The 27,151-nt window shown below is 39.8% G+C and overlaps 1 protein-coding gene across 1 annotated transcript in view; it reads right to left on the bottom strand.

Annotated features, from left to right (window-relative positions):
* CSMD1 (CUB and Sushi multiple domains 1) overlaps positions 1 to 27,151 on the bottom strand; it is a 2,556,145-nt gene that overhangs the window by 2,147,064 nt on the left and 381,930 nt on the right. Inside the window, exon 2 of the mRNA XM_075598211.1 lies at positions 24,956 to 25,172. Coding sequence (XP_075454326.1) covers positions 24,956 to 25,172 — 217 coding nt within the window. The remainder of the gene's footprint in view (positions 1 to 24,955; positions 25,173 to 27,151) is intronic.

Below are 27,151 nucleotides of genomic sequence, written 5' to 3'. Positions count from 1 at the left end.
TTACTGTGCTTAACTTTTTAACTTATATAGCCATATATAGCAAGCAGTGGATGAAATTAAAATCACCCACCCTACCCTAACTGCATTAAAGTAAATAGCATTCCTGTTACTATGGGTACTCATGCCTGAACATGTCTTTATTTCTGTGCATATATGTTCACAACTTTAGCATTGACTATATATGTGTTACGGATGTGCACCACAAAACAAAGTGTTTCTCCAAACCAGGAAGAATAAGCACGGATTCATGATATGTTACATACAAAACAGAACAGCTTTCCCAAGATGGTTCATAATATTTTACTTATAGAAGTACAAATAACCTTTATGACTCCCCAAAATATGAATGGAGTCCCGGTCCTCGGAAGATACTCTTTAACTCCCATTATTAGTTAACAACTGCCTAGATTCTGTGATTAGACTTCTTGGATTAGTTCAAAGCAATGTGACATGAAGCTAATTTGTCCCAAGATCCTTCTGCTTCAATTAGTCTCCTTACCAGTGAGCAATGTTATCCTCTCTGAAGAGGAGGTGGAAGGGAAAATATGTTGATGGCAGAACTGGCTCCTGTTACATCGATTACCAGAGTCAGAGATCAGGAGTTGCACCTGAAGATCTCGCCATCCCCCTGCATTTGGGACCAACAGTTCCAGGGGTCTCTGAGGAGACCAGGCAGGTAAGCCAGACTGAGTCGCGACAGTGTGCTGACTTACCTTCTCCTTTACATGTTCCTATTCCCCCTGACTTAGAAACTAAGGGTGGGTGGCAGGAATTAGGGACACTGTTTAGGGAAACGGTGAAGCATTATTTCTTGCAATTATTACCATGTATGTTTTGTCATTTGGATGTAGCACTGGGCACCCCCTGTCGTTTGTTATATTCATGTGCCAGAGCCCAGTGGCACTCTATGTGGCATTACATATAGTCAAGATTAGGTGGGTGTAGGCGTTTGCGCTTGCTGGGTTTGTGTGTTAATTAATTTCTGACTGGAATCAGTTGTATGGAGGTTGTGGCACCTCCCCCAGAGCTCACGACACCTCCCCCTTTTTAATTGTGGATCTCATATTGCTGCAGGTAAGGAATCTATTATGGTTCTTCCCCCTCATACAGAGGTATAGGGAACAAATGCAGTGTAGTGTAGGACTTGCACTTATTATGGTTTACCTTGACGATTTGGTGTGCGGGCTTATGATGCTTTGGCCAAAATATCTTCGGATCATGAGCCGTTCCAAGCCTTCTCCATACTTTTTTCTTCCCATCATTCTGCTGCAGGTTGATCTTAGTTTCATCTGTCCAAAGAATGCTGTTCCAGAACTAGGCTGGCTTTTTTAGATATTGTTTGGCAAAGTCTAATCTGGCCTTTCTATTCTTGAGGCTTATGAATGGTTTGCATCTTGTGGTGAACCCTCTGTATTTGCTCTCGTGAAGTCTTCTCTTTATGGTAGACTTGGATAATGATATGCCTACCTCCTGAAGAGTGTTCTTCACTTGGCTGGATGTTGTGAAGGGCTTTTTCTTTACCATGGAAAGGATCCTACGATCATCCACCACTGTTGTCTTCCATGGACATCCAGGCCTTTTTGTGTTGCAGAGCTCACCAGTGCATTCTTTTTTTTTTTCAGAATGTACCAAACTGTTGATTTGGCCACTCCTAATGTTCCATACCCTATTTCACTTGCATTGAGAGCTCCTTTGACCGCATGTTGTGGGTTCACAGCAATAGCTTCCAAATGTGAATGCCACACCTGGAATCAACTCCAGACCTTTTACCTGCTTAATTGATGATGAAATAATGAAGGAATGGCCCACATCTGTCCATGAAACAGCTTTTGAGTCAATTGTCCAATTACTTTTGGTTCTTTGAAAAAGAGGGGCTACATATTAAAGAGATGTAATTCCTAAACCCTTCCTCCAATTTGGATGTGAATACCCTCAAATTAAAGTTGATAGACTTCACTGTAAGTCCATATTCATTATTTAACTGTAACTTGAATTTATTTTGGTACACAGCCAAAATAACAAAACTTGTATCAGTGTCCAATTATTTCCGGACCTAACTGTATATATATGTGTGTGTGTTTTATATCAATGTGTTAGATAGGATGAACAGTATTGTATAATTTTGTTAGACCTGTAATATGTTCAAACCTTATAAGGTAGAATAATTAGTACAACCGTGTAATTGTTATATTTTGTTACTGTTCTAATAAATTACTGTTTATTTTTTTGAAGCCATCTCTATCGTGTCAATGACTCTCATAAACCAGGGTGTGCATGTGTGATTGTGTATCCTATTGGAACACATATCTACATATCTATTTCCTTAAGTAATAGTTTTGCCTGTATTATTGTATTCATTCTTATAAGCCTGAGATACTTCTATAGATGGATAACTTATAAATGCATCTATATTCTTATGTCTGGATAAGACTAGATACATATATGTGCTGGTTAATTCTTATAAGCCAGCAATACTCGTATAGATGGATACATTATTAATACATCTATGTTTCTATTTCTGGATAAGGCTAGACTTTTAGTTTCAATAGTTAATTCTTATAAGCCAGCAATACTCATAAATATGAATATATTATAAATACATCTATATTTCTAGAAAAGGCTAGACATTATTGGTAACATATAGGGTACATGGTCAGACCATGTTCCAGTTGAAATGGATCTATGGGGTACTGCATCTCCAAACCAGGATGGAAATGGTGAATAAACAAATCCCTACTAAATGACCAAACCATGGTAGAAATGTCAAAATCAGTATAATTTAATATTTTCAAATCAATAATTCTAGATCTACCACCCATCACATTGTATGGGAAGCCCATAAATATGTTATTAGAGGGGAGGAAATTAAATTAACTGCACACAAAAAAAAGAGCACGAAAGAGATGCAAGAACTAATAGAACAGATATAAATAGCGGAAGCTCAGCACAAACATCATTTAACCAAAGATACACAAATGACGCTTGAAAACCTCAGAGGTAGACTCAACACTCTTTTAGATGTCAAAATAGCACAAGAAATGCTGTGGTTAAATAAAAAATGTTCCGAAAAGGGTGATAAAGCCAATACTTCAAGCTAAAAGAATAAAACAAAAACAAAATACACAGCACATCCGTAGCCACAAAACGCAAGAAGGAACTGTTACATATGATACAAAAAAAATTAAAGGTGACTTTCAATCTTTTTACACCAAGCTATATAACCAACAAATAAACACCTCACAAGAGCTACAAGCTTTTCACAACATAATATCTCTAAACCTAGACAAAATCACATAAAAAACGACAGAGACAAGATATTTCACAGCTGAAAAAGCCCATAGGCATGGAGGAGATTACGGAAACTATCAATGCACTACTTTATGGGAAATATCCATGCCGTGATGGATATATACATCAATATTATAAAACATTTCATGAAATCCTGATACTTCACATGAAAAACACATTCAACTCAATCAAAGGTGAAAATGTATTCTCGAAGCAAACTCTAGAAGCACATATATCCGTAATTCCAAAACCAGGAAAATACTCTTTAAACTGTTCTAGCTACAGGCTGATTTCTTTATTAAATGTATACCTGAAAATCTTCTAGAAGATACTGGCAAATAGAGTTAAAGTATTTATACCAGAAATACTGTAATCCACCTTCATGAGGTAGGGTTTATTCCCCACAGAGAAGCTAGGGACAATACAAGGAAAATAATAAATATAACACATATCATACACATAAAACAAATCCCAGCATTCTTTATCTCAACGGACACAGAAAAAGCATTTGATATGCTTAATTGTAGAGATGGGTGAATTTCTGCAGATCAGTCTCAAAAAACAATATTTTAAGAATCCAATCTGCAGATTCAGCAATCGGCACACGGATTGCTGAGTCTGCATATTGGATTCTTAAAATCCATTAGCGAATTGCGGAATCCTCAGATGGATGGTTAAAATCCACAAGTGGTTTGTATCCAATGGTGGTTTTGAATTAATGTGCAATGGTTGAATCACTAACAATCTGTCTGCAGATTTTACACCACGGAACAGATTTTGAATGGAAAACTCTTGAAAATACGGGAAACGGATTTGGAGTGATTCTGAATTGGACATTTATGTTCAAAGTGTTAGGAAGGATGGGATTCTTATAATGGATTAAAGCTCTTTACACATCCCCCACTGCCAGAGTGAAAATAAATGTATCATTATCAGACCTATTTGAAAATAATAATGGAACAAGACAAGTATGTCAATTGTCATCACTCCTGGATGCATTGGTGTTAGAACCCCTGGCAGAATCCAGCCCAAATAACCCAGGTATGGGATTGGTAAACAGGATCAGAAATTAGCAATGTACACAGAAGATGTACAATTTTTCTGACCCTCACTAACCCACACATAGCAATACAAAATCGAATGAAACAAATAGAATATTTCAGTAAATTGTGTAACTTTAAAATGAAACTCAATAAATCGGAAAAACTAAACATCTCACTGATGGATTACCTAGTCCAAGAAATGAAACAAAATGACCCCTTACATGAAATCATCAATATGTCAAATATCTTTGCATACATACATATACCTCTATCACAGAATTTGTACAAAAGCAAACTATCCAAGATTATTAAACATAATTAAGCAGGAACTGACCATATGGACCAAATTGACCATCTCATGGATGGGAAAGATTGCAGTATTAAAAATGAACATACAACCAATAATCTTGTACGGGTTTGAAACTATACCTATCGAGTGGTCCCTATCCTTTATAAGACACTACAAACCCAGGCAAAAACATTTTTTAATTGGTCACAGAAATAACCCCGATTGCAGAAAAAAACCCTGACCTGTTCTAAGCAAGCAGGTGATTTGGGCGTACCAGATTTTGAATTATATCACAAGGCCACACTATTAACAAGCATATTAGACTGGCATGCAAGTGTTAACATAAGTTATAGGTCCAAATCGAACAAACTCTTGTCAAACCAATAGACCTGGGTACAATTTGCTGTTTGGACAAAGCACACAGAATGGCCACCTGAAAGACCACCCATTGATATCAGACACAACAATGGTGTTGGATACTTCGGCATGTAAATTCCATCTTACTACATTTCTGTCACACCTGTTCCAAATTTTTACAATCCAGAATTCCACCCAGGAAGGTCTCATAATGTCTTTGTCAGATGGAGGGAAGTTAGAGTTATAAGGATATCAGCCCTAATGTTCATAGACCAAATCAAAACTTTTTCTGTCCTACCAGTGCCCGAATAAGGAACAGTGGTTTTCTACACAAATTAAGCATTTCATACATATAATCTCATAAAGCCAACAAATATATCCTAAGACAGAACACCAATTCGAGACAATCTTTCTCAACCTCAGCTCAAGAGGTCACAATCTGTCAGCTACAGTATGTATACAATACTTACAGAACAAATGAACTCAGCAAGACTAAATTACACCGTTATTTGAGAAAGAGAGCTAGGCGACAGACTGACCATAGACGAATAGCCTAAAATGTAGTATACAGTATCCAGTAAATCCTCCACATTGGTAAAATTATTAGAAAACACATAAAAAATTATTTTCAGCTGGTACCCCACACCGACCATATAAACTGTTCCCAAATAAACCCGATTTATGCAAGAGGGGTTGTGGACACAAGGGGATGTTATTACATGTAAGGTGAGATTGTCTCTCATAGACTCTTTTGGCACCAAGTTTAAAAGTTATTGAACTGATTTGTTCAGTCAAACTACATTGGAACCCCTAATTTGTACTATTAAACATAGACCTCATTACTGGATACAAATGAAAGAAGTTCTTAAAGAAGATTTAACTGCTAAAATTATTAGCAAGGCTGGACAAGGGTTTACTTGCACGCTGGAGTGTTTTTGCTTTATTGCAGATTCAACACAACACATAGAAGAAGTGTTTACTGATGTGAAACTAGGGGGAAAACAAGCCAATTATATACAGTATATACAATATAACACAAGCTGTCTTAATGCTGCCAGAAGTACAATACCCATACTACAGAAAACTGTAAAAAAAAAATCCTACAACCAACATCTGGCTCACAAAGATATGGGAAATATATTCCATGGAAAAACTTACAACTAAAACATCATACAAAATCAAATGGAAAGATTTACGGAAACATGTCTTCCATGGCAAAATGTTATCTCCAATAACACAAAACCATAATCCGAAAGGAAAACCACATAAGGGGACGGAGCAATGGGCAAGAATTATGAGACTAATACAGTACATAGGATAGTACCTTAGGCCCAACAGTTGCCTCTCTACTCTACTCTCTACTCTCTCTATTCTACTCCTCTACTCTAGGGGCATGAACATACAGTACTGCAATAAACTAAAATAAAACACTCCCGCATACTCTTCTATAAAAAAAACTAACCAAAAATAGTCCCGCTCTCGTGTACAGACGAGCCAACGAGTATTCTAAAGCGTGCCTTAAACTAGCCAGGTAACATGCTGGGTACATTTCAGTGACATTTCTGCAGAGGCCCATCGGATTAACACAGCAGGGGTTCCTGGCCATCCCATTCAGTTTGAATGGGACTGCCAGGGGCCCCCACTGTTAATCCGATGGGCCATTAGTCTGTCTGCAGAAATGTGTGAAATGTTGCAGCATGTACCCAGCATATACCCAGCATGTACCTAGGTCTTTTTGGAGATTTCCCCAGGATTGTTTTAGAATAATTGTCAGCTAAAAATTCGTGGGGCCCTGGATCATCTTTCCTGTTGCTGTATACCTGGATTGCTGCAGATAGGCCATCCTTGAACCAAGAGCTCCGATATTGTGCGCAAGTATCGCATTTTTTGCATTTATTTGCACTGTTTTGGTGTGCTACATACCCACATACCTTTTCTTCCAGGTAAAACATTTTATAAATAAAAATGTTTATGCTATTTTTACATTTGTATTTTAGCTATCGAAAACCACAGTAGGGATGTTCCAGTTTACATTACATCTTAACAGTGTAGAGCTTAAACATCTTTAGTTAAGTGATTACCCAGAATCGCTGGTTACAGTGGAAGTATTGTATGCTAAGAGATAATGGGGAAAGGCAGGTTTGTGAACCTTTTGAGATATGTGAATGTTGCTTACAAGTGATAGTTTTATTTCCTTTTTAGTTAATGACATTTTAATCTCCCCCGGAAAATGTTTCAGGACGCAAGTTTAATTAGGTATATATGTTATTTAAATCTCTCAACTTCTTTAACTCAAATGATCTTTTAACTGGTGATCAGGATATGTAGAACTTTATTTTCTTTAATAGAAGTTCAGTCAATGCTGGTAGACTTGGGAAGTGCTTCCTTTGCAGTAATACAGTATGTTACACTCTACTTATACTAGTAAACAGTACTAATATTTAGACCTAAACTTTTACTCCATGTTATCAAAAAAGTTAATAAAATGTCAACGGCTAATGAAGAGTATTTGTAAACAAAATCAACACGCAGAAAAATCATTGCCCTTTTATAGCCTGGGAGATGAAGATGTTTTACAATGGTGAATGCATGAATATTATGATTTTTTTCATGTTAGTCATGCAAATAAACACAATTAACAGTGCATTCATCCAAAATTAAACACAACTGCTTATCATATGTACCTATGGTAAGAAATGTGTAATGTGATGCTTCAGAGACACCACATTTCTGCATATGTAATAATTATATGTTAATTTTAAATACTGTGCCACTAATTGTATTTTACTGTAAAAGTATTGCTCTTTTTTCTAATTGTAGTTATTGAATACTTAAACTGTATTATTCCATCACTTTGTTCTTCTCACTAATAAATACTACTAATTACTTTTAGATTTATTATGCATACTGTATAAAATCCAATAATCACATTGATCATATCAAAGATATTAGAAAGCATATTTTTTTTATTTAATCTAATATCATTTTGCCCATTTTCATATTTGTGTGTTTTAAAAAAATATATAGCTTTAGGAAATCTGTATTTCAGTTTTCAATGTTCAATAAATATATTTGATTTTCAAGGTTTTATAGCTTTACTAAATTAATAGAATTGGTACTATAATTGTTTTGACATGCCACTATAAAACAATCATTTAAATGTAAATTTATTTTTCCCCAAAAACTATATTTTACATAATGTTTTCATGTGTTTAACATCTTAAACATGAAATATAGCTACAACGTTGTATATTGTATATTGTTATAGGTAGCCTTAAAACATTATTGTATTGTATGTCTTTATTTATATAGCGCCATTAATGTACATAGCGCTTCACAGTAGTAATACGTGACAATCATATAAATACAGTAGAGGCAACTCTTATTCGAACAAAAACCAGTGGCAATTCCCCAAAAAAACCAGGAAACACCCAGGTACATTCTGAATACATGCCTTAAACTTTCCTTAAACTAGCCCCAGCATTTCTGCATTGATTAATGGCCTATCAGATTAACAGTGGGGGTCCCTGGCAGTCCCATTCAAACTGAATTGGACTGCCAGGGATCCCTGCTGTGTTAATCCTATGGGTCGTTAGTCAATGCAGAAATGCCTTAAACGTGCCTCAAACTAGCCCAGAACATACCCAGCACATACCCAGCACATACCCAGAATGTAACCTGGCTAGTTTACGGCAAATGTTAGAATAAACGTTGCCTCTACTGTAACAAATAATATAAATAACAGGTCATGGGAAAAAGTGCTTCAGACAAAAGTAACATTTAGGAAGAGGAGTCCTGGCTCCGAGGATCTTAAAATCAAATTGGTAAGTAGGAAGAACGTACAGAGACAGTGGAAGGGCATTCTGTTAAGTGTGTCTGCAGGGGGTCAAGCTTGATGTATCATGCGTATAGTATTAGCCACGGGGCTACTCATATGCTTCTTTAAGCAAGTGTGTCTTAAGGTGGGTCTTAAAGGTGGATAGATAGGGTGCTAGTCGGGTATTGAGGCTAAGGGCATTCCAGAGGTGCCGGGCAGTCAGTGAGAAATGTTTAAGGCGGGAGAGGGCTTTAGATACAAAGGGAGTAGAGAGAAGACATCCTTGAGAAGAACGCAAGAGTCGGGATGGTGCATAGCGAGAAATTAGGGTTGAGATGTAAGGAGGGGCAGAAGCGTGTAAAGCTTTAAAAGTGACGAGGATAAATGAGTGCGAGATGTGGGATTTGATCAGAAGCCAGGAGAGGATTTCGGCAGGGGAGATTCTGAGACAGATTTACGATAGAGTAGAGTAATTCTGGCAGCAGCATTTAGGATAGATTGTAGGGGAAACAGGTGAAAGTCAGAAAGGCCGGACAACAAGAGGTTACAGTAATCAAGACGGGAGAGAATGAGGGGCAGGGCCTGAGTCAGAGTTTTAGCAGTTGAGCAACAGAGGAAAATGCGCATCGTTGTGATATTGCGGAGGAAAAAGTGACAGGTTTTAGAAACGTTCTGAATGTGAGAGGAGAATGTGAGAGAGGAGTCGAGTGTGATCCCTCAGACAGCGTGCATGGGCTAGTGGGTGAATGATCGTACTTCCAACAGTAATCTGGAAGGAAGTAGTAGGGCCCAGATTTGGAGGAAGTATAAGGAGCTCTGTTTTTGCCATGTTAAGTTTAAGGTGGCGGAGGGCAATCCAGAATGATATAGCAGAGAGACATTCAGAAACTTTGGTTTGTACAGCAGGTGTAAGGTCTGGGGTTGAAAAGTAAATTTGTGTGTCGTCAGCATAGAGGTGATATTTAAACCCAGGAGATGTGATTAGGTCACCTAGAGAAAGTGTATATAGAGAAAAGAGAAGAGGTCTGTAACAGGGAACTTATCCCTGTTCAGAATATGCCTCTATGTGTTGGTTAATTGGATCCAGCAGTTAACCAACTTCACCTGACTGATTAGAGGTTTGTTAGAAAAAGCCTCTTCCCAGAAACAGGAGGGAGATTTTCCTCAGTACACAAGGGTGCTGACTAGAGGAAAGAGGTCTTGAGCAGAAAGGTTCTTCTGAGATCAAGACACCCAAAGACCTATATTCCTGGACACAGGGGACCGAGGAACCTACCAGAGACTGACATGAAGGGCCACCTGCTTTAAGGTATCTCTTGAGACTTTGGGGAATAGGGTGGTAATGGGATTAACCCTCCAGCCCTGGAAAAAGGGACTGGGGAAGTAAGTTAGCCCTTAAACAGGGATAGGCGTTTGTTGTTTTCATATGTTTTGCTGTGTTAAAAGGGACAGGCGAAATAAAGCCTTATTTTAATTTCACCTTAAAAACGGTCTCCATTTCATACCTTTGCACACATCTCTTACATATGGTGTCAGAAGTTGGGATGAGAGGTGGCCCTTGAAGTTCAAAGGGGCCCCGGAGACTGCCTGTGAAAAATTTTGTGCTTTTGCCTGCATAGTTCCTGCAAACAGTCTGAGCAACAAAACCAAAAAAACACATCCAGGCAGCAAAACTGCCCAGCCTGTGAAAGATGTTGTGCTTATTTTCCTGCATATAGTTCCTGCAAACAGCCTGAGCAACAAAGCAAAGAATTGCATGTAGCAGGGACCAGAATTAAAGGGATACACATCCAGGCAGAAAATCTACACTGCACTGAAGAAAGCCACAAAACCACAGATGGACTCCTTTCCTCAATCCCAAGAGGAGACAGAGAGACTGCTGAAGCAGGTAAACCTTACTTGCCTATCACAATAATGTGTAATATGGTTGTTGATAAAGGGGCTTTGACTTCCAGCCGTAGTCAGGGTTCAAGAAGTGAGTTAGCGCTCCAGAGGAGCTAGGCTTTGTTTAATGTTTTCTTTAAAAAAAAAAAAATGCGCGGAAGCAGTGAATACAGACAATGACCCACGAGCGATATTGATTCTGGAAATAAAGGCTTCTACACCGCATAGGACTAACAGCTGTGAATGGAGTATATGCAGAAAAGTGTGAATATTGATGCAAGACTGTGCTGAAGCAGGGAAACTTTTACAGACGGTGACAGATGCAAGGTACTGATTCTGGGAATTTAAAATGGCCGCCCAGCTGAAGTCAAATACAGTTTTTTCTTTGAAGTCAAATACAGACTCTGCAAAAATGGGGAAGAAAATGTGTTCCTGGTGTAAAGAACCCCACCACATGGAGCAGTGTCCCTTCCAGCCTTATTCAGACGATGAGAGTGAATGCATGCACAGCACTGCTTATATTGTAAAACTTACCCAAGGGAAGAAAAGTCTACAGAGATGCCTGTGAGAGCTGCGACCTATACAAGCAAAATAGGCCCACCTGTAGGACTACCACAATTTGGGGTTCTATCAAATACAGTGATAACAGTTGCAATAGCGCCTCCTGAGGTCAGGAAGAAAAATACACCTTATAGCCCCAAAATGGAGGACAAGATGCAGCGTTCCTGTAATGAACCATACCCCACGGAATAGTGGCCCTTCCAGTCCGATAAGGAGGAAGACATCTCTTACGGGGAACCCGAACCAAATCACACCCACAAAACACCCCAAGAATGGTGGGGGTGCCTGAACTCGGTACAAACTGAAAAGACCGCTGTCTATGATGATGAATGTGATCGGCAGGAGGAAGAGCGGGAACAGCAGATCGCTGAATATTTACGCCACCTAACGCAACTGCAAGGAAAACATGGTGGATACAGTGAAGCTGCTGAAGTTTCAAATAAAGACGGAGACCCCAGTATCCCTGATGGGACGGAGTTCATCAAAAACAAAACGGCGGAAAAAGAAAAAGGGTCTTCACTTACCGTGGAAGGAACAGACACATCTGCAGATCCTGCAGAGGAAAAGAGGGTCCGAAATGCCCTACAGCCTAGAGAAAATGGAGAATTTGTCCCGCGGATGACCGAATATCTAGAGGGCCCAAGGCAGAAGTCGTGTACCCAAAATAAGTGTCTGTCCGGTGCTAATAGTGAGAAACCCTCAACCAACCATACCAGGGAAGTGGAGCCGGAACCAATGAGTGACGATCCCTTGACCAGCCCTGAAGATGCCCTGAAAATTGCCAGGCGTGACGGTGATCTGCTCCGGGAACATTTGAAACTAAAGAAAGATGATTACGCAGAGCTACTGAAAAATATCATGAAGCTACAGAAGACTGTGCTCACAATGTACTCTTTGGCCAGAACAGAATTAGACGATCTCAAGACTGAGCTAGCTAGATACTGCAAACGCTACTATTACCGCCATGGATGAATAGCAGAGTCAATCCGATAGAATGATTGCTAATCTAAGCAGAAGTATGAGTTGGCACTGAAGGAGATTACAGTCTTTCAGCAAGAGGTTCACAGTCTTCGCCTAGAACTGATGGCCTCACAACAAAAGGTCAACAGTGTCCGGACAGAGGTGGACGTATCCAGAAGGAGGTTCACACTCTCCGCACAGCACTGGATGCCTCACACCAAGAGATCTGCAGTTGTCGCACAGAACTGGAAGTCTCTAAAAAGGAACTTCACAGTCTCACTAAGGAACTGGACATCTCTCAAAAAACTATCCTCAGTCTTAATATGGATCTTAAAGTTTCTCAGAAGCAGCTTCAGACCCTCAACCTAGAGATGGAAGTCTCACGCCAGGAGACCAGGAGTCTCAAAGCCGAAGTGCGTAAATGGAAGGGGGACTACAAAGAGGCCCTGAATATTACAGAGACTGCAAAAAGAGACAATTTAAGACTAAAAGAAGAAAATTCTGATTTGACAGACCACGTCAATGAAAAGAATGAAAAGCTGCATGAGCTTGAAAAAATAAAGAAACTTTTGGAGGATGAAAAGTTTGAAGCAGAGCACTGACTGCAGAACCAACTGCAAGGTCTGCATACACACCTCCAGAATGCCGAGGAGAAGCAGTGAACTCTGCTGGAAGAAAATCTGCAGGCTGCTAAGGAAATACAAGTGCTGCAGGAACGTCTGATTACCCGGTGTGTCCTCGCAAAGCAGCATGATGAACTGAAGGCTACCCTGACCATCACCAAAGCATCACTAGAGGCTAAACATAGAGGCCAGGTGACTCGGTACAGGAAGGAGCGCAAAAAGGTCCAGAAACTGAGACGAGTATCTGCGGCCCAAGCGAAGAAGTTCACAGTGCTCCACAAAATAATGAATGATAGGTGGAAGCAAGCTCAGAGAAAACACAGGGCAGAAATAAAGACCCTGAAAGGAGAATGGCAGGAAACACTCAAGAAACAGAGTGAGACTCTGCAGACCAGTAACTTACAGATGCCTCCAATATGGGAAAAGGTATTGGCTCTGCCCAAGCATCGGTATCCCACAGTAACTTAGGCCCATGAGGACAAGGGTACAGTGAGAGCTGGGGATACCACTCACCTTCAAAACAAGATTACGAAGTTTGAGCCACCTAAGGAAGCACTAGCCATACCTGTAACCGTCCAACAGGCAACAAACAGAGGTAGGGGTGCAGAATCAAAGCCCGAAGAATCCTTACCTGAGGAAGCTGAAAAGATAGGGCGTTCTCTGGAAATGGATGTGGAAGTGCAACTCAATCCCAAAGAAGCTGAACTAGCAACTCCGTTGCGTGGAGGAAGGGCAGAAAGACCGCTTCAAGGCCAGAAAACTCAAAGGGCAAGTCCAAACTGCTCTACAACTGTCGCCATACAGTCTATCTACAAAAAGAGGAGCGCCCGATGCAAAGGAAATCTCATGACCTTGCACTCAGAAAGAAGACAATACTTGGGAAAAGTCTTCCTCGAGCGACTGAGTGCTGAGCTCAAGCACCTTTCGGAGGAGATACAAATAAACTGGAGAAAGGGCTCCAATCCCAGCGGGACTGAGGTTCTTTTCCTCCATCCACTCTCATTTAAGTCACAGAAAGATCTCGAATGAGAGTGGAAGGATGGGCTTTGGCCGTAGCAAGACCAAGCTTCCCACAAACAAGGGAGGTATGTAACAGGGAACTTATCCCTGTTCAGAATATGCCACTAATCCAGCAGTGTGTTGGTTAATTGGATCCAGCAGTTAACCAACTTCACTTGGCTTATTAGAGGTTTGTTAGAAAAAGCCTGTTCCCAGAAACAGGAGGGAGATTTTCCTCAGAACACAGGGGTGTTGACAAGAGGAAAGAGGTCTTGAGCAGAAAGGCTCTGCTGAGATCAAGACACCCAAAGACCTATATTCCTGGACACAGGGGACCAAGGAACCTACCAGAGACTGACATGAAGGGCCACCTGCTTTAAGGTATCTCTTGAGACTTTGGGGAATAGGGTGGTAATGGGATTATCCCTCCAGCCCTGGAGGAAGGGACTAGGGAAGTAAGTTAGCCCATAAACAGGGATAGGCGTTTGTTGTTTTCATATGTTTTGCTGTGTTAAAAGGGACAGGCGCAATAAAGCCTTATTTTAAATTCACCTTAAAAACGGTCTCCATTGCATACCTCTGCACACATCTCTTACAAGGTCCCAGGACAGAACCCTGGGGTACCCCCACTGACAGATCGATAGAGGAGGAGGTGTTAGCAGAAGAGACACTGAAAGTATGATGAGAGAGGTAAGATGAGATCCAGGATAGAGCTGTATTCCTAATACCAAGAGTATGGAGAATGTGAAGGAGAAGAGGGTGGTCCACGGTGTAAAATGCTGCAGAGGGGTCGAGTAATATGAGCAGAGTGTAATGACCTCTGTCTTTGGCAGCATGGAGGTAATTAATTATTTTAGTGAGGGCTGTTTCAGTTGAATGAGCAGTCTGAAAGCCAGATTGTTGAGTGTCTAGGAGAGAATAGGTGTTGAGAAAATGGAGCTAGCGAGAGAATACAAGACGTTCAAGGAGTTTAGAGGCAAAAGGCAGGAGGGAGACAGGTCGATAGTTAGAAAGACAGATAGGGTCAAGCTTGCTGTTTTTGAGTAATGGTATAACTGTTGCATGTTTGAAGGAGGATCGAAAGATTCCATAGTAGAGGGAGGAGTTAAAAATGTGTGTGAGCGTAGGGATTATAGTAGGAGCAAGAGGTTTTAGGAGATGGGAGGGAATAGGGTCAAGAGGGAGAAGAGGAGATCAACAGTGACACATCCTCCTCTGAGACAGTGGAAAAAGAGTCAAGGAAGGCAGGAGGAGAGTTAGGAAGCATTGTAGGATGGGAGAAGGAAACAGAGGGATGTTGTTACGTATGGATTCCACCTTTTCCTTACAATAGTCAGCAAAGTCCTGAGGTGAGATGAAGTAAGAAGAAGAGGCAGCTGAAGGTTTTTGAGTAGAGAGTCAAAGACAGAGAAGAGTTGGCGTAAGTTAGACTTGTGCGTGTTGATTAATGAAGAAATGTAGGTTTGTTTAGCTTGAGACAGGGCAGAGTTGAAACAGGATAGCATAAATTTGTAGTGAAGGAAGTCTACGAGAGTGTGAGATTTCCTCCAGAGGCGTTCAGAGGAACGAGTGGAGGAATGCAGCATGCATGTGTGTGAATTTAGCCAGGGTCTGGGGTTAGAAGGGCGAGGACGAAAGAGAGAAAACGGGGCATGTAGATGAAGAGAGGAGGATAAGGCAGAGTTGTACTTCCTGACCAGGTTGTCAGAGTCTATAGCAGAACTGAGAGAGGAGTGGAAGGAAAGGGAAGACCGTAAAGTGAACTCAAAGGCTGGTAGGTTAATAGAGCGCAGGTTTCTGCAGAACCGAGGGGTAGATGGAGGTGGAGAAGGGGGGAAATGAGAAAGAGAGAATGAGATGAGGTGATGGTGGGAGAGGGGAAAGGGGGAAATGGAGAAATCAGAGATAGTAAAGTTTTTAGTGAAAACCAGGTCTAGGTAGTGCCATCCATGTGGTTGCTAGCTGCAGTCCACTGTTGAAGGCCAAAAGAAGAGGTTAGAGAGAGAAAGTGGGAAGCCCAAGAGAGAGGGATCATCAATGTAGCAGTTGAAGTCCCCAAGGAGAAGAACAGGGGAGTCTGAGGAGAGAAAAAAAGAGAGCCAGGATTAAAAGTGAGAGAGAAAGGCAGAAGGGGGATGAGTATAGGTAGGTGGGTGATAGATGGGATGATATAGGTAGGTGGGTGATAGATGACTGCCACATGGACAGGGAGAGGAGAGAAAATCTGGACAGCATTATGATCCAATGCATGATAAAAATGTGTTTTCAAAAACGACAAAAATACCAAACATTGTTATTACTTATGCCATGCCAAGTTACCGCATCAGGGTAGTATAGTTTTTCTTATATAAAAAAGCCCTTTATTTACTAAAGAAGAACCTTGCAGTGATATTTTTTTAAGTTCACAAATCCTTTGCATTTTTTATAATGTTACTTTTGTACCAGGCATATTTTGTAAACTACCAAAGATCTGTAGAAATCACTCCTAAACTTTCCAAATAAAAGTTAAAAATGATTATAGGCTAAAGCAGTAACATTCTGGGCATTATTGAAATCCCTGCTCTCTATTCATTCAGTAATGCCCGGAATTTTTGGCAACTTGCCAATTCACCTTTCAGAGTGCGCTGAGAAAAAAACGCCAATTTTAAAACTTAACTCTAAATACCTCTCCTGGTCCAAGCTCCGGCAGCACCACCGCTCCTCTCCTCACTCAGCTCGGCAACATATGCAGTCTCTCCCTCTCTCACAGCACCTCTCCTCACACAGCTCATCTCAGCAGCATATGCAGTCTCTCCCTCTCTCACAGCACCTCTCCTCAAACAGCTCAGCTCGGCAGCATATGCAGTCTCTCCCTCTCTCAGCTGCTAGTGCTGTCAGAAGCTGCCATGTCCCAACTGGTAACTTTGTTACTTGCAACAAAGTAATATTTCTCACCACTTCTATAGCTTGTGCTAAGGTAATTTGTATTTTGTATTTGCTTTTTATTTAGTTGTAGTTAATATCACTGCCCCCCCTCCTGCCCCCATCTCCCCCTCTTCTCCCCCTCCACCTGCTTCACCCCCTCCGCTCCCCTATCCCCCAACTTCCCCCAACTCTCTTCCCCCCTCACCTCTCTTTTCTACCCTCACCTCTCTCTTCCCTCCCCCTTCTCTACCCCCTTTCTCCCCCTCTCTCTAAACCCCGTCACTTCTCTCTTCTCCCCCTCACCTCTCTCCCCCTCACCTCTTTCCCCTCCCCATCACCTATCTCCTCTCCCCATCACCTCTCTCCTCCAACCCCCCATCTCTCTCCTCCAACCCCCTTACCTCTCTCTCCTCCAAACCCCTCACCTCTTTCTCCTCCAACCCCCTCACCTGTCTTCTCCAACCCCCTCACCTCACCCCTCATATTCCCCTTCACCCTCTTCTTCCCCCCTCACCTCTCTCTCCCCCCTCACTCTCTCTCCCCCTCTGTCCCTCCCCCTACCTCTTCCCCTTCTCTATCCTTTCTCCCTTCTCTCTCTTAGCCCCCCTCAGTTCTATCTTCTCCTCTCCCTCACCTCTCTCTTCTCCCCTTCACCTCTCAGCACATCAGCATGATTGTCTACATTATTTTGCTTTTACTGCAAGTTTACTAAAAGGAAATTGTACATACACACAACCCCCTCTAAACAATCACACACAGACACACACACACATACACACACAAACACACACACACTGCAGCCCTCCCTCTTTACACACAAACACTCTGCAACCCCCTCTATATACACAAACACACTCTGCTGTCCCCCCTACACCCTCTGCAGACCCCTCCTTTGCACCCACAAAACACACTGCAGCCCTCCTCCACCCTCTACACTAACACAACACACATAGCAGTCCCCCTTCTAAACCCACAAACACACACTGAAGCCTCCTATAAACCCACAAAACAGCAGACACACACACACACACACACTAAAACACACTGCAGCCTACCTCTACCCTTTACACCCACTGACACTCGCTGACACACACACAACACACACACACACACACACACACACACACACACACACACACACACACACACACACACACACACACACACACACTGCAGCCCCCCTCTACACCCACAAAACACACTGCATACACACACACCAACAAAACAGACTGCTGCCCCCCTCTACATCCACAAAACACACACCAGCAGCCCCCCCCCCCCTCCTCTATCCCCCCCTGTAAACCCACACACTGCAGATACACACATACAAAACACTCGGCACCCCTATTCCACCCACAAAACACACACTGAAGACACAAACACTGCAGTCCCCTCATCTGCACCCACAAAACACACACTACAGCCCCCCCTCTGCACCCACAAAACACCAACACAGCAGACACACAACAACAAAACAGACTCTGTTGACCCTCTACACCCACAAAACACACACCAACAGAAGACACACACACACACACCAATAAAACACTCAGCTGGCCCCCTTTACACTCACAAAACACACACACACACACACACACACACAAACCTTTCCCCTCACTCACCTGTGCGGAGCTCTCTGCAGGCAGGGTGGGGGAGGAGTCAGTGCCTTGCTGCTGCCTCTAGTCCAATCACCTCCCCTATCTGAGTGCTGATCTCACTCTTTGTGAATGAGAACTGAAAGCTGATTGGCTGAAAAACTTGTCAGGGTGCCAAAAATTCCGGGCCATTGCTGATTGGATAATGCCCAGAATTTTAACCAATCAGAGAGCAGGGAATTCAATAATGCCTGGAATTTAACAGCTTTAGCCTATAATGGCACTTAATGTGGAATTGAGCTCCAATATCCTGCAAAAAAAATGTTTGCTCACTTTGCAGATAGAGTATCTCATTATGGCACTAACTATATTCCTTTTATGAGGGTACTGGGTAGCCTGAGGGTTCTTTAGTATTACTGTATTTATATTATTTATTAACACCTTGGATGCATTACTATGTTATATTTGTGAGGTATCAGAGTACTTAAGCATTTATAGCATTTGGCGTATCTGTTTTTGTTTTGTTATATGTTTTCAGAAGCCCAGCATCACTCCACAGAATCCAAACCCCATGCAAGTTGGTCAGAGTGGTTCCTTTTTTAGTACAACATTTTGATTAACTTTTATTTACTGTACTACATCAGTGTTTTTACCCATGTTTCTCTCATATTAATGTGTTAGCACATCTCATACAGTAGAATTGGAAACAAAAAGTTGTAATTCTAATACATCTAAATACACTTTTCACAGATCTCTGGTATTAATTAACTAGATATGTGACAAGTCCTTCATCCGACAAACACATACCGAAGACAATATTATATTTAGTGTCTAAATTTAACATTGCTGTGATGCATACATAGCGGGGTACCCCCTGACTATTATTCTGCCCAATGGGCTGGCAGTAAACCCTGGTATTATCAGGTTGCCAGTAGTTGGTATGGGGTTTTCCCCCTTCATTGGTACTGCACTTGAGTGACAGCGGAGGGTGGTACATCCTGTTGTAGCTGGGACAATGGGGTGCCCGCCTTCTGGCTGTACTTAAGGGCAGAACCGCCCTAAAGTTAGAGGTTGTTCCTTCCCTCTGAGGAAGGCAGGTCACACAATTGGGAGCGTGAGATTGGGGCCTAACCATGTACTCTTCCCTCCACGTGAGTGTGGACCATACCTCTGCCAGGGAGGTGGGGAAGAGTTAGGACGGCTGCGGGTGCCCTTGGCCTGTAGTGGAGGTCCAGAGACCATCATCCAGTGAATCTGACAGACTGTATCTGGCAGAAGACTGCTGTGAAACTGTTACTATAGAGTGTAGTAATAAACCTGTTCCTGTTTTGCAATATACCTCCTGCCTGGTGCGTGACCTTACTGGGGGGAGAGGTAATAAGTTCTACCGTGGAAGATCACCTTCATGTGTTGATTTATAGTTTTTACATTATTGTTATCTACCTGCATGGCACTTTCATCATTTACAAAAAATAAATAAAAGGATTATATACTGTATATTGCTAAAACATATAAGCTTATTTTCTGATATACGTGTCTTTTGTTGCTTTTTTCCATTGGAATTTAGTCTAATGCAATTATTGTATCCTGGGGGCTGCTGGATTAAATCCTTTATATGGTCATCAGACCTGGATGAAGTTGAAACCATCTGTCATTAAGATAATAATTTATCTTCCTTCTCTGTTGGAATACATTAACATTTAACATGTAAACCTAAGCCGCTATTTTAGAATTTTTCCCTATTCTGAGGAACATTTAAAAACAATCATGGGGAGAGTAGACATTCTACGACGCTTGGCTGTGATGCATATCTTAAGTGCTATTTATCTTTAGCAAATGAGCCTTGTGCTTTAACTTGTGTCTAGTCATCTAAAGCAAGAATAGAAATATTGAATACAAATAGGAAAGACTAGAAATATTGGAACTCTCTCCCTGGTCAATGGCTCTTGAAGAAAGGTTTCCGACCTATTTAGAAGGTGAACTCATTGTTAATTCTAAGATAATAGTTTCTGGTGAGGACATTTTAAATAATTCAGATGTAGAAAGAGTTTTTTTTTCTCCCGAACCACAGCTGAAAAAGCTTTTAGCTGCGGCTCCGGAGGTAGTGCATCTGTGCTAAAGCTGCAGGTGGTCCTTGCTTCCAGATTGGACCCCTCACAACAATAATCCTCTGCCACCAGGGCAGTGGCTCTCCCACGACTTGTCTGGGAGATGAAAACAGTAATTCTTGCTACATCTGTATTTCAGATGTACTAATGCAAGTACCGAAAATGGGACTAAATGGGAAATCTTTGTCAGAATCAATATCCAAGAGGGATGTAGCAGGTTACAGTAAATATCTATTTTGATGCACAAAGGTGTTACAGTGAAGCATAATGTACTGTACAGTAATGTGGAGTGGTTATGTGCACATGTTGTGTAGTGTAACTTCTTTCACTAATACCAGTCAAACTAATCAAGTTAGTGGCTCTTTAGTAAGGAGTAAGAGGTTGTTTGCTATTCTTCTAAACAAACATTTAGCTACGCATTTGTTATTTCTAACCTTCATTTTATAACAAAGATATACGTGCTGTAATGATTCCAGTTGAGCAGTAATGAATGTGATTTTATATTTTCTACACCATTTAGTACATTCTTGGTTATGACACATGGAAGAATAGGCTATCATTTTTATTTTGACCTCAGTTTAAAGCACTGGTTGATACTGTAGCCATAGTGTTTATGTTTTAATTTCAGTTTTTCTTTGGTTCGTATAGAAGCTATAAAAAAAAAAAAGATTTTGTTGATTTCCTATTAAATTTATAGTTTAACTATTATTCTGTAACTAAACAGATATTCAGCATTTAATATCCAAGGAAGTCTACAATTAGAATTTACATTAAAAAAAACCTGACCATCATAATTCTAGAGATGCACATACGAGCATATGATTAATTGTAATTATTGATACAATAACGAAGAGTCCACAATCAATTAACAAATCTCTTGTATTGTACAAATATGTTACTCATTACTGGTGATAGCCGCATGCCTATACACAACTTCTGCATACGGTACTTATTGGGGACACTATCTATGGCTGGAAGCCTTTTTGAGAATGTTTTTCTTAGTTTTTTAAATCACACCAAAATAACTTTTTTTTTGCCTAGTATATCAATACAAATATAGTTCTGAGATGCAACAAGTGCCATGAGCCACTTCTTCTACCGTATTTATTATTTATTGATAGGCTGGTCTAGTGTAGGGTTAATAAATAAGTCCCAATTCCAGTAAATAGTAAAAACATATGCATTGGGCTTCTGCCTTTAATATTTATATGTAAACCAAAAGATGCCATATACAGACCATTTGCATATCAGAAGAAAAATCCCAAGCCTTTTAGACAAAGAGACAACATACACATGGTCCGGTAAAGATGTACACATTGTGTTTTTGATACAAAGCTTCCTTACAACACCTCTCTATGTTAGGTTGGGATTGCTTTGCCAATACAGGGTATCACACCATGATCCAGTGTTAACTGTTGTTGACTAGACTGACAGATATGGGTACGATATACCGTATAGGCACTTAGTGAACCTCTCCCCAAGTGTCTAGCTATTGAACCGTACTACGGTGAATTCAAAGACAGACTGAGGCTGATGTATGAATGTTAAAATATTGGATTGTTTTTGTTTTGACGCATGGCTCAATTTTTTTCTTGCATTTGCATCACATGTTAAGTAGTTTCCCTACTTGTAGCAAAACAAAGGTTACACCAATTCTTACTTTCCCATTGCCTTATCACAAGCTGACTCAAATGGTAAAAAATATAAAGCAAAATCTTAATTTGTAAATTTGGTGCTCAAAATGTGCCTTGGTGCTCTTCCCTCTCCCAATCCCCTCCCCCAATAACTCAGGAAGAATCAGTACTGTATGTACCGGAGAATAAAAATATATAAACTTTAGTCAGTTAGTATTCTTAAAAGAGAAAATGAACACTGAAGCTGATACCTGCAACAAGGCTGGAATACAATAAAACAATAAATCACCATGTATTTCTTTCAGACCCTATGTTTAATGCCCAAGTAATCCCTTGCTATTTTCTGCCGGTGGCTTTTATAGATTTGTCCAAAATCCTCTGCTTTGTTTGAAATCCGTATTTTTGTTGGAAGGGTATAAAGTATGTTTTTCCTCTGGGATCTATACCTTAACAACAGATAATCCCCACCCTAAGAACATCTCAATGTGTTTGTTTATTCCTTGTTTGTGGTCAGAAAATAAATGATTTGGTGTGAAACAGCTTCTTTTTGAGTTTGACTTGAAAATGTCCAAGAAAAGAAAATTAAATAAATAAGGCAGGGTATATGCCAAACTAATTAAGCCCTTGTCAGTTATAGACCTTTTTTCATTCTTTTAGAGTGTACGCTTTTTGACACACAAATGTGTTACTCTGAATATTTACTTTTTATGTTGTGTGGCTTTAACTCTTCCTTTATTACAGTATAAAATGTTGTATTTTCTGTGAAGCTGTAAAGAGAGTAACAAGGCCCTATAGACAAAGTAAAGTGCCACTTTACAAACGTCAATATACACAAAAAATAGTTGTAATTAAACAACATGCAGTATAAAACCATCACAATACAAAAGTGTATTACATACAGCATTACGTTAGAGTTTTATTCCCGAGAGCTGGGCACTTGCTCATTTTAAAACTTGTACTGTAGTTACAAGAATCTTAAAACTTGGAAGTCCTTCAGTGGTATGAAACTTATTAGATCATACAGACTGTAGTCTTCACACTGCTTATAATGTGATCTAAGATTATGCATTTGGTTGGAGTGCTTCCAAGTTCTTTAGCATCTCTTTTGAATCTTGTATCATAAATTGTATCTGCAGACATTTCCCTGCTACACTGGAATTGTTCATCTGTCTCCTTTGTAGGGTATAGTGAGATGCTTGATGGTGTCTATATATGAAACAATGACATACCTTGTTAATATTATGTTAAACCTTGTGACACACTGAAACAAAACAAATGTCTAATTATCATAAACTGTTCCTAATACTTAAAATTTAGAGCTATATTATTGGCTTGAATTTTGATTACATCTATGTTAGAGATACAAATTTCAGTAGCTGAAATGTGATTATGAACAAAATTAAAATTATATTTTTTATTAAAGGAATCTCATCCTCCATTGACCTGACATACTGTACCATGATTGCTAGAGCTCATGATACCTTTTGGTGGAACTGATATCATAGCCAGAGTCAGGAGTATTAATTCCTTCAGCACTGATATGACCAGTACCACCAGGAATGGTCGCCAGACACCGACAATGTTGCTAAAAAAAGTTAATAAAGGTTTCTCAGTCATCTTTAACTTTGCTTTTATTCCCCTTCAAAAAAATGAGCCAACCTACATCCAAGTTCATAAATAGGATATATTTTGGAGAGTTACCTTAGGCAAAAAAGTTGTGAATTTGTGAAAATTCATCAGTGTTTCAAAGCAAACTTCCACATAGGAAATCATACTGTATGTTTCAATTACTGTACGTTATTTTCAGCATGACTTTTGTGTGTTTCACTATAGTATGAGAGAAACCTAGAGGCAAATGTTTGTATACGCAAACATTTAAACAAAATACAAAGTATGCTTTTTTGGAAGTGAAAGCCAAACATTCAACATTGATCCAAATTTCTGAACAAATTTGCATGTGCATTCACAAAGCAAACTCTGAGAACATCTCATGTAATTCACTTAATTAATTCAACCATTTTAATACTTCCCTTTTTTCTCCTCTATTTCTTCTTGCAAATGTTTTTGGATCCTCAGATAAGCACCCTTTTAAAGTTAACCCTATTAAGGAATACATACTGTACTGTACAAGCTTTCTGTGGCCAATTGGGCTCAGCAAGTCATCACGTACAGTATACATTAACTGGGAAGTGCACCACTTTAAGAGAATCCCCATTCTGTCGCCTTTATTTCTTCTTTCAATCATTTTTATACTTCATATGTAAAGAAAAAAACTGAATGCAATAATTGCTATTCTTAATCAACATGCCCACCGTTGCTTTAAAATCCCATTCTCACTATATAAAATATCCACCACAGAAATGAATTACTATTTTCAAAAGGGAATGTGTGCTCCCCATAAAATACATCAGCGAGTGAGTTCCTTTTTGAGAAATTAATATGACAAATCTATTAAGCATATTCTTCATAGACTACACAAACATACAATAATCTTCAAGAGTGAGGGAATATATATATATATTCTTCCATAGGAAAGTCAATAGCTTCACCAGAAATTCCATGTGTGCAAAACAACTGCTTAGCATAACGTTTTTTTTCTCTATGATAACATGATAACTGTTCTCCTAATATGTAGGGCCCTATTCATTGAGAAATATTCTGCCAAGACACCTGCCAGTGCTTGAAGATATACAACAATCAATGGGCTGTAATGTGTGTCCTGTACTGCAATGCATTTTTGGGCAAAAGACTGCTTAGTAAAAATGGGCCACAATTATTCTACATATTTCTATAATATACAATACCAAAAACATACACGTTGTATAGATTATGAGTCACCTGTGTAGTATATACAGAATAAACAGTATATATATGTTAATATTGAATGTCCTACCTGACTTTTAAATTCCCTTGTTGGGGTTGCCCATCATAAATTGATAAAATATCAAAATCTTCCTCCAGAGCAAAGATGTGAAATGATAGTTGTATCCGGTTCCGTTCTCCAGTGATTATTATCCAAGTGCAGTTGGCATAGTTTGGATATCCATGTGGGAATCCAGGGCTGTCTATTGTGCCATTTGGACCCTGTACTAAGCCTCCACAATTCTGACCTGTAAAATTAAAGCAAAGGTATAACATGTTAAATCAGTCATTGTTGTAATCTCATGCTCACAGGTGGTATTGAATATACATTGCTAAATGCAACTAAAGGATGTTACACATAGCAATTAACAATAAAATAATTAAAACAAACATGTTACTCATATTTATTTTTGTGCTGGCAAGATATGGCTGTGACATACAATTCATTTTACAGAGTGAATGAATACAAATCAATCAAACTAATCATTTGAAACTGTACTATGAACAGAGATACTGTATTAACATAGTATCGGTCACCAGTCATATTTTGTCTTGTACAGCACTCATCCACATTATGGGGCTTATTCTAGTAGCTTTGAAATGTGACAACAAATCTAATGTACACTTTACAAGCGATTTAGCATGTTTTGCTGTTCTGTAAGCCGCCATTCCATGTCCAAATCACTTGTAAATGGCATTTTTACATGCGTTATCACTCTTGCTCTGAAAATCCCATTAGTAGGTGAAAAGAGGGTGACAATCTAATTTTTTTTACAATAACTGCTATTCAAGTAGCGTCATAATGCAAATCGCGACTGAACTATTCGTTTTTATTTTAAAACCACCTAAAGTGTGGTGAGATAGGAATTGCGATTTCCCTCAGGTGGATTATCACTTATTTGGAATTTGGCTGCAATGAAACTGCAGGTGAACAGAGCCTGACCGCGGCCTGACTGCAGTTGCCCCACGCCCAAAACTAAGTAGACTAATTTCCTATAAGGATTAATGCAGCGGGGGTCCCTGCTTCTGAATGGGACTCCCACTGCGTTAATCCTAACGGGCCGCCACCAGTTTAGAAGAGATGTGCAGAGAGATGCCCCCTGCACTGTACTTGGTTGGGATCGGGCCGCGGTTCACCTGCTCCAAGTGACTCGCAGGGTTCAGTTGAATATCTGCAACACCACCATTCAAAAACCTATTCCAGACTATGGAGGGAAATCGTACCTTCAGGTGATTTCGCTTGTAAAGCAACTACAAAATTCGGGCGTTATGTCAATTTTTGTTACAAGCAATATCTAACATGTGATTTGCAATCGAGAATTCTGTTTTTTCACAAATTTCCTACCGCAACCTACGGACATGCAAACGCGTTTGATTTCACAATGACAAAATCGAAGCTACTAGAATAGGCCCCTATATCTGTAAAATATAATAAGAAATGTTTTACAAAATGAATTCTCCATTTACAATACAAAAAAGGCAAACTTTCTACCTGGTTAGCCAGTCACATATATCACATTTATTATGCTAGTTAAACATTTGTTACTGCACATTTTTCAAAGTCAGCTCAGTGATGTTGAACAGCAGAAAACAGTTTATTTACAGTAGATTGGTTGATTAACAAAAAACAACAAAAAACAAAGGCTGCGCTAATAAAAACTACTATAAGAAGACCAGCAGCCTATGATATAACTCTGACACCCTATGTCAGACAAGAAAGATTGGTTGATTACCTTTAATACAACTCAAATATACTTGAGAAATATCTGTTGCAAATGAGAAAAAAGATTTGTGTAAGTTTTGTGCATGGCAATTATTTTCCAATTTTCCAGATTTATTTCAGTTTATTTGTTACTACCGGTACTCACAGCAAATACAAATACCACTTGTGGTGCATTTACATTTCTCAGACATGTTTGCAACCTTGTGTTTCCCCATTATCACTTCCATTGCACCCTTGCTACCATTTGACCTCTATAAGCTTATGCTTGCCACACTACACAACTTTGCAGCACAGGTAAAAGAAGTGCATAGCTAGCAAACCTACTCACAGACAGCTATTTTGACTATTCTGAAAAAGTAAAGCACCTAACACAGTATATTCTATATAAAAACTAGACTTTACCAGCTATCTAAAAAAGATGCTGACTATGCAAAAAAGCATTTTGTTCTATTCTGAAAGGTAATGCCAAAAATTTACAATAGAAATCCAAACAAATTGATTATA

Source organism: Ascaphus truei, chromosome 4, assembly GCF_040206685.1.
Source record: "Ascaphus truei isolate aAscTru1 chromosome 4, aAscTru1.hap1, whole genome shotgun sequence".
NCBI lineage: Eukaryota > Metazoa > Chordata > Amphibia > Anura > Ascaphidae > Ascaphus > Ascaphus truei.
Note: the sequence above shows the minus strand (reverse complement) of the source record. Positions and strands in the feature narration are given on the sequence as shown.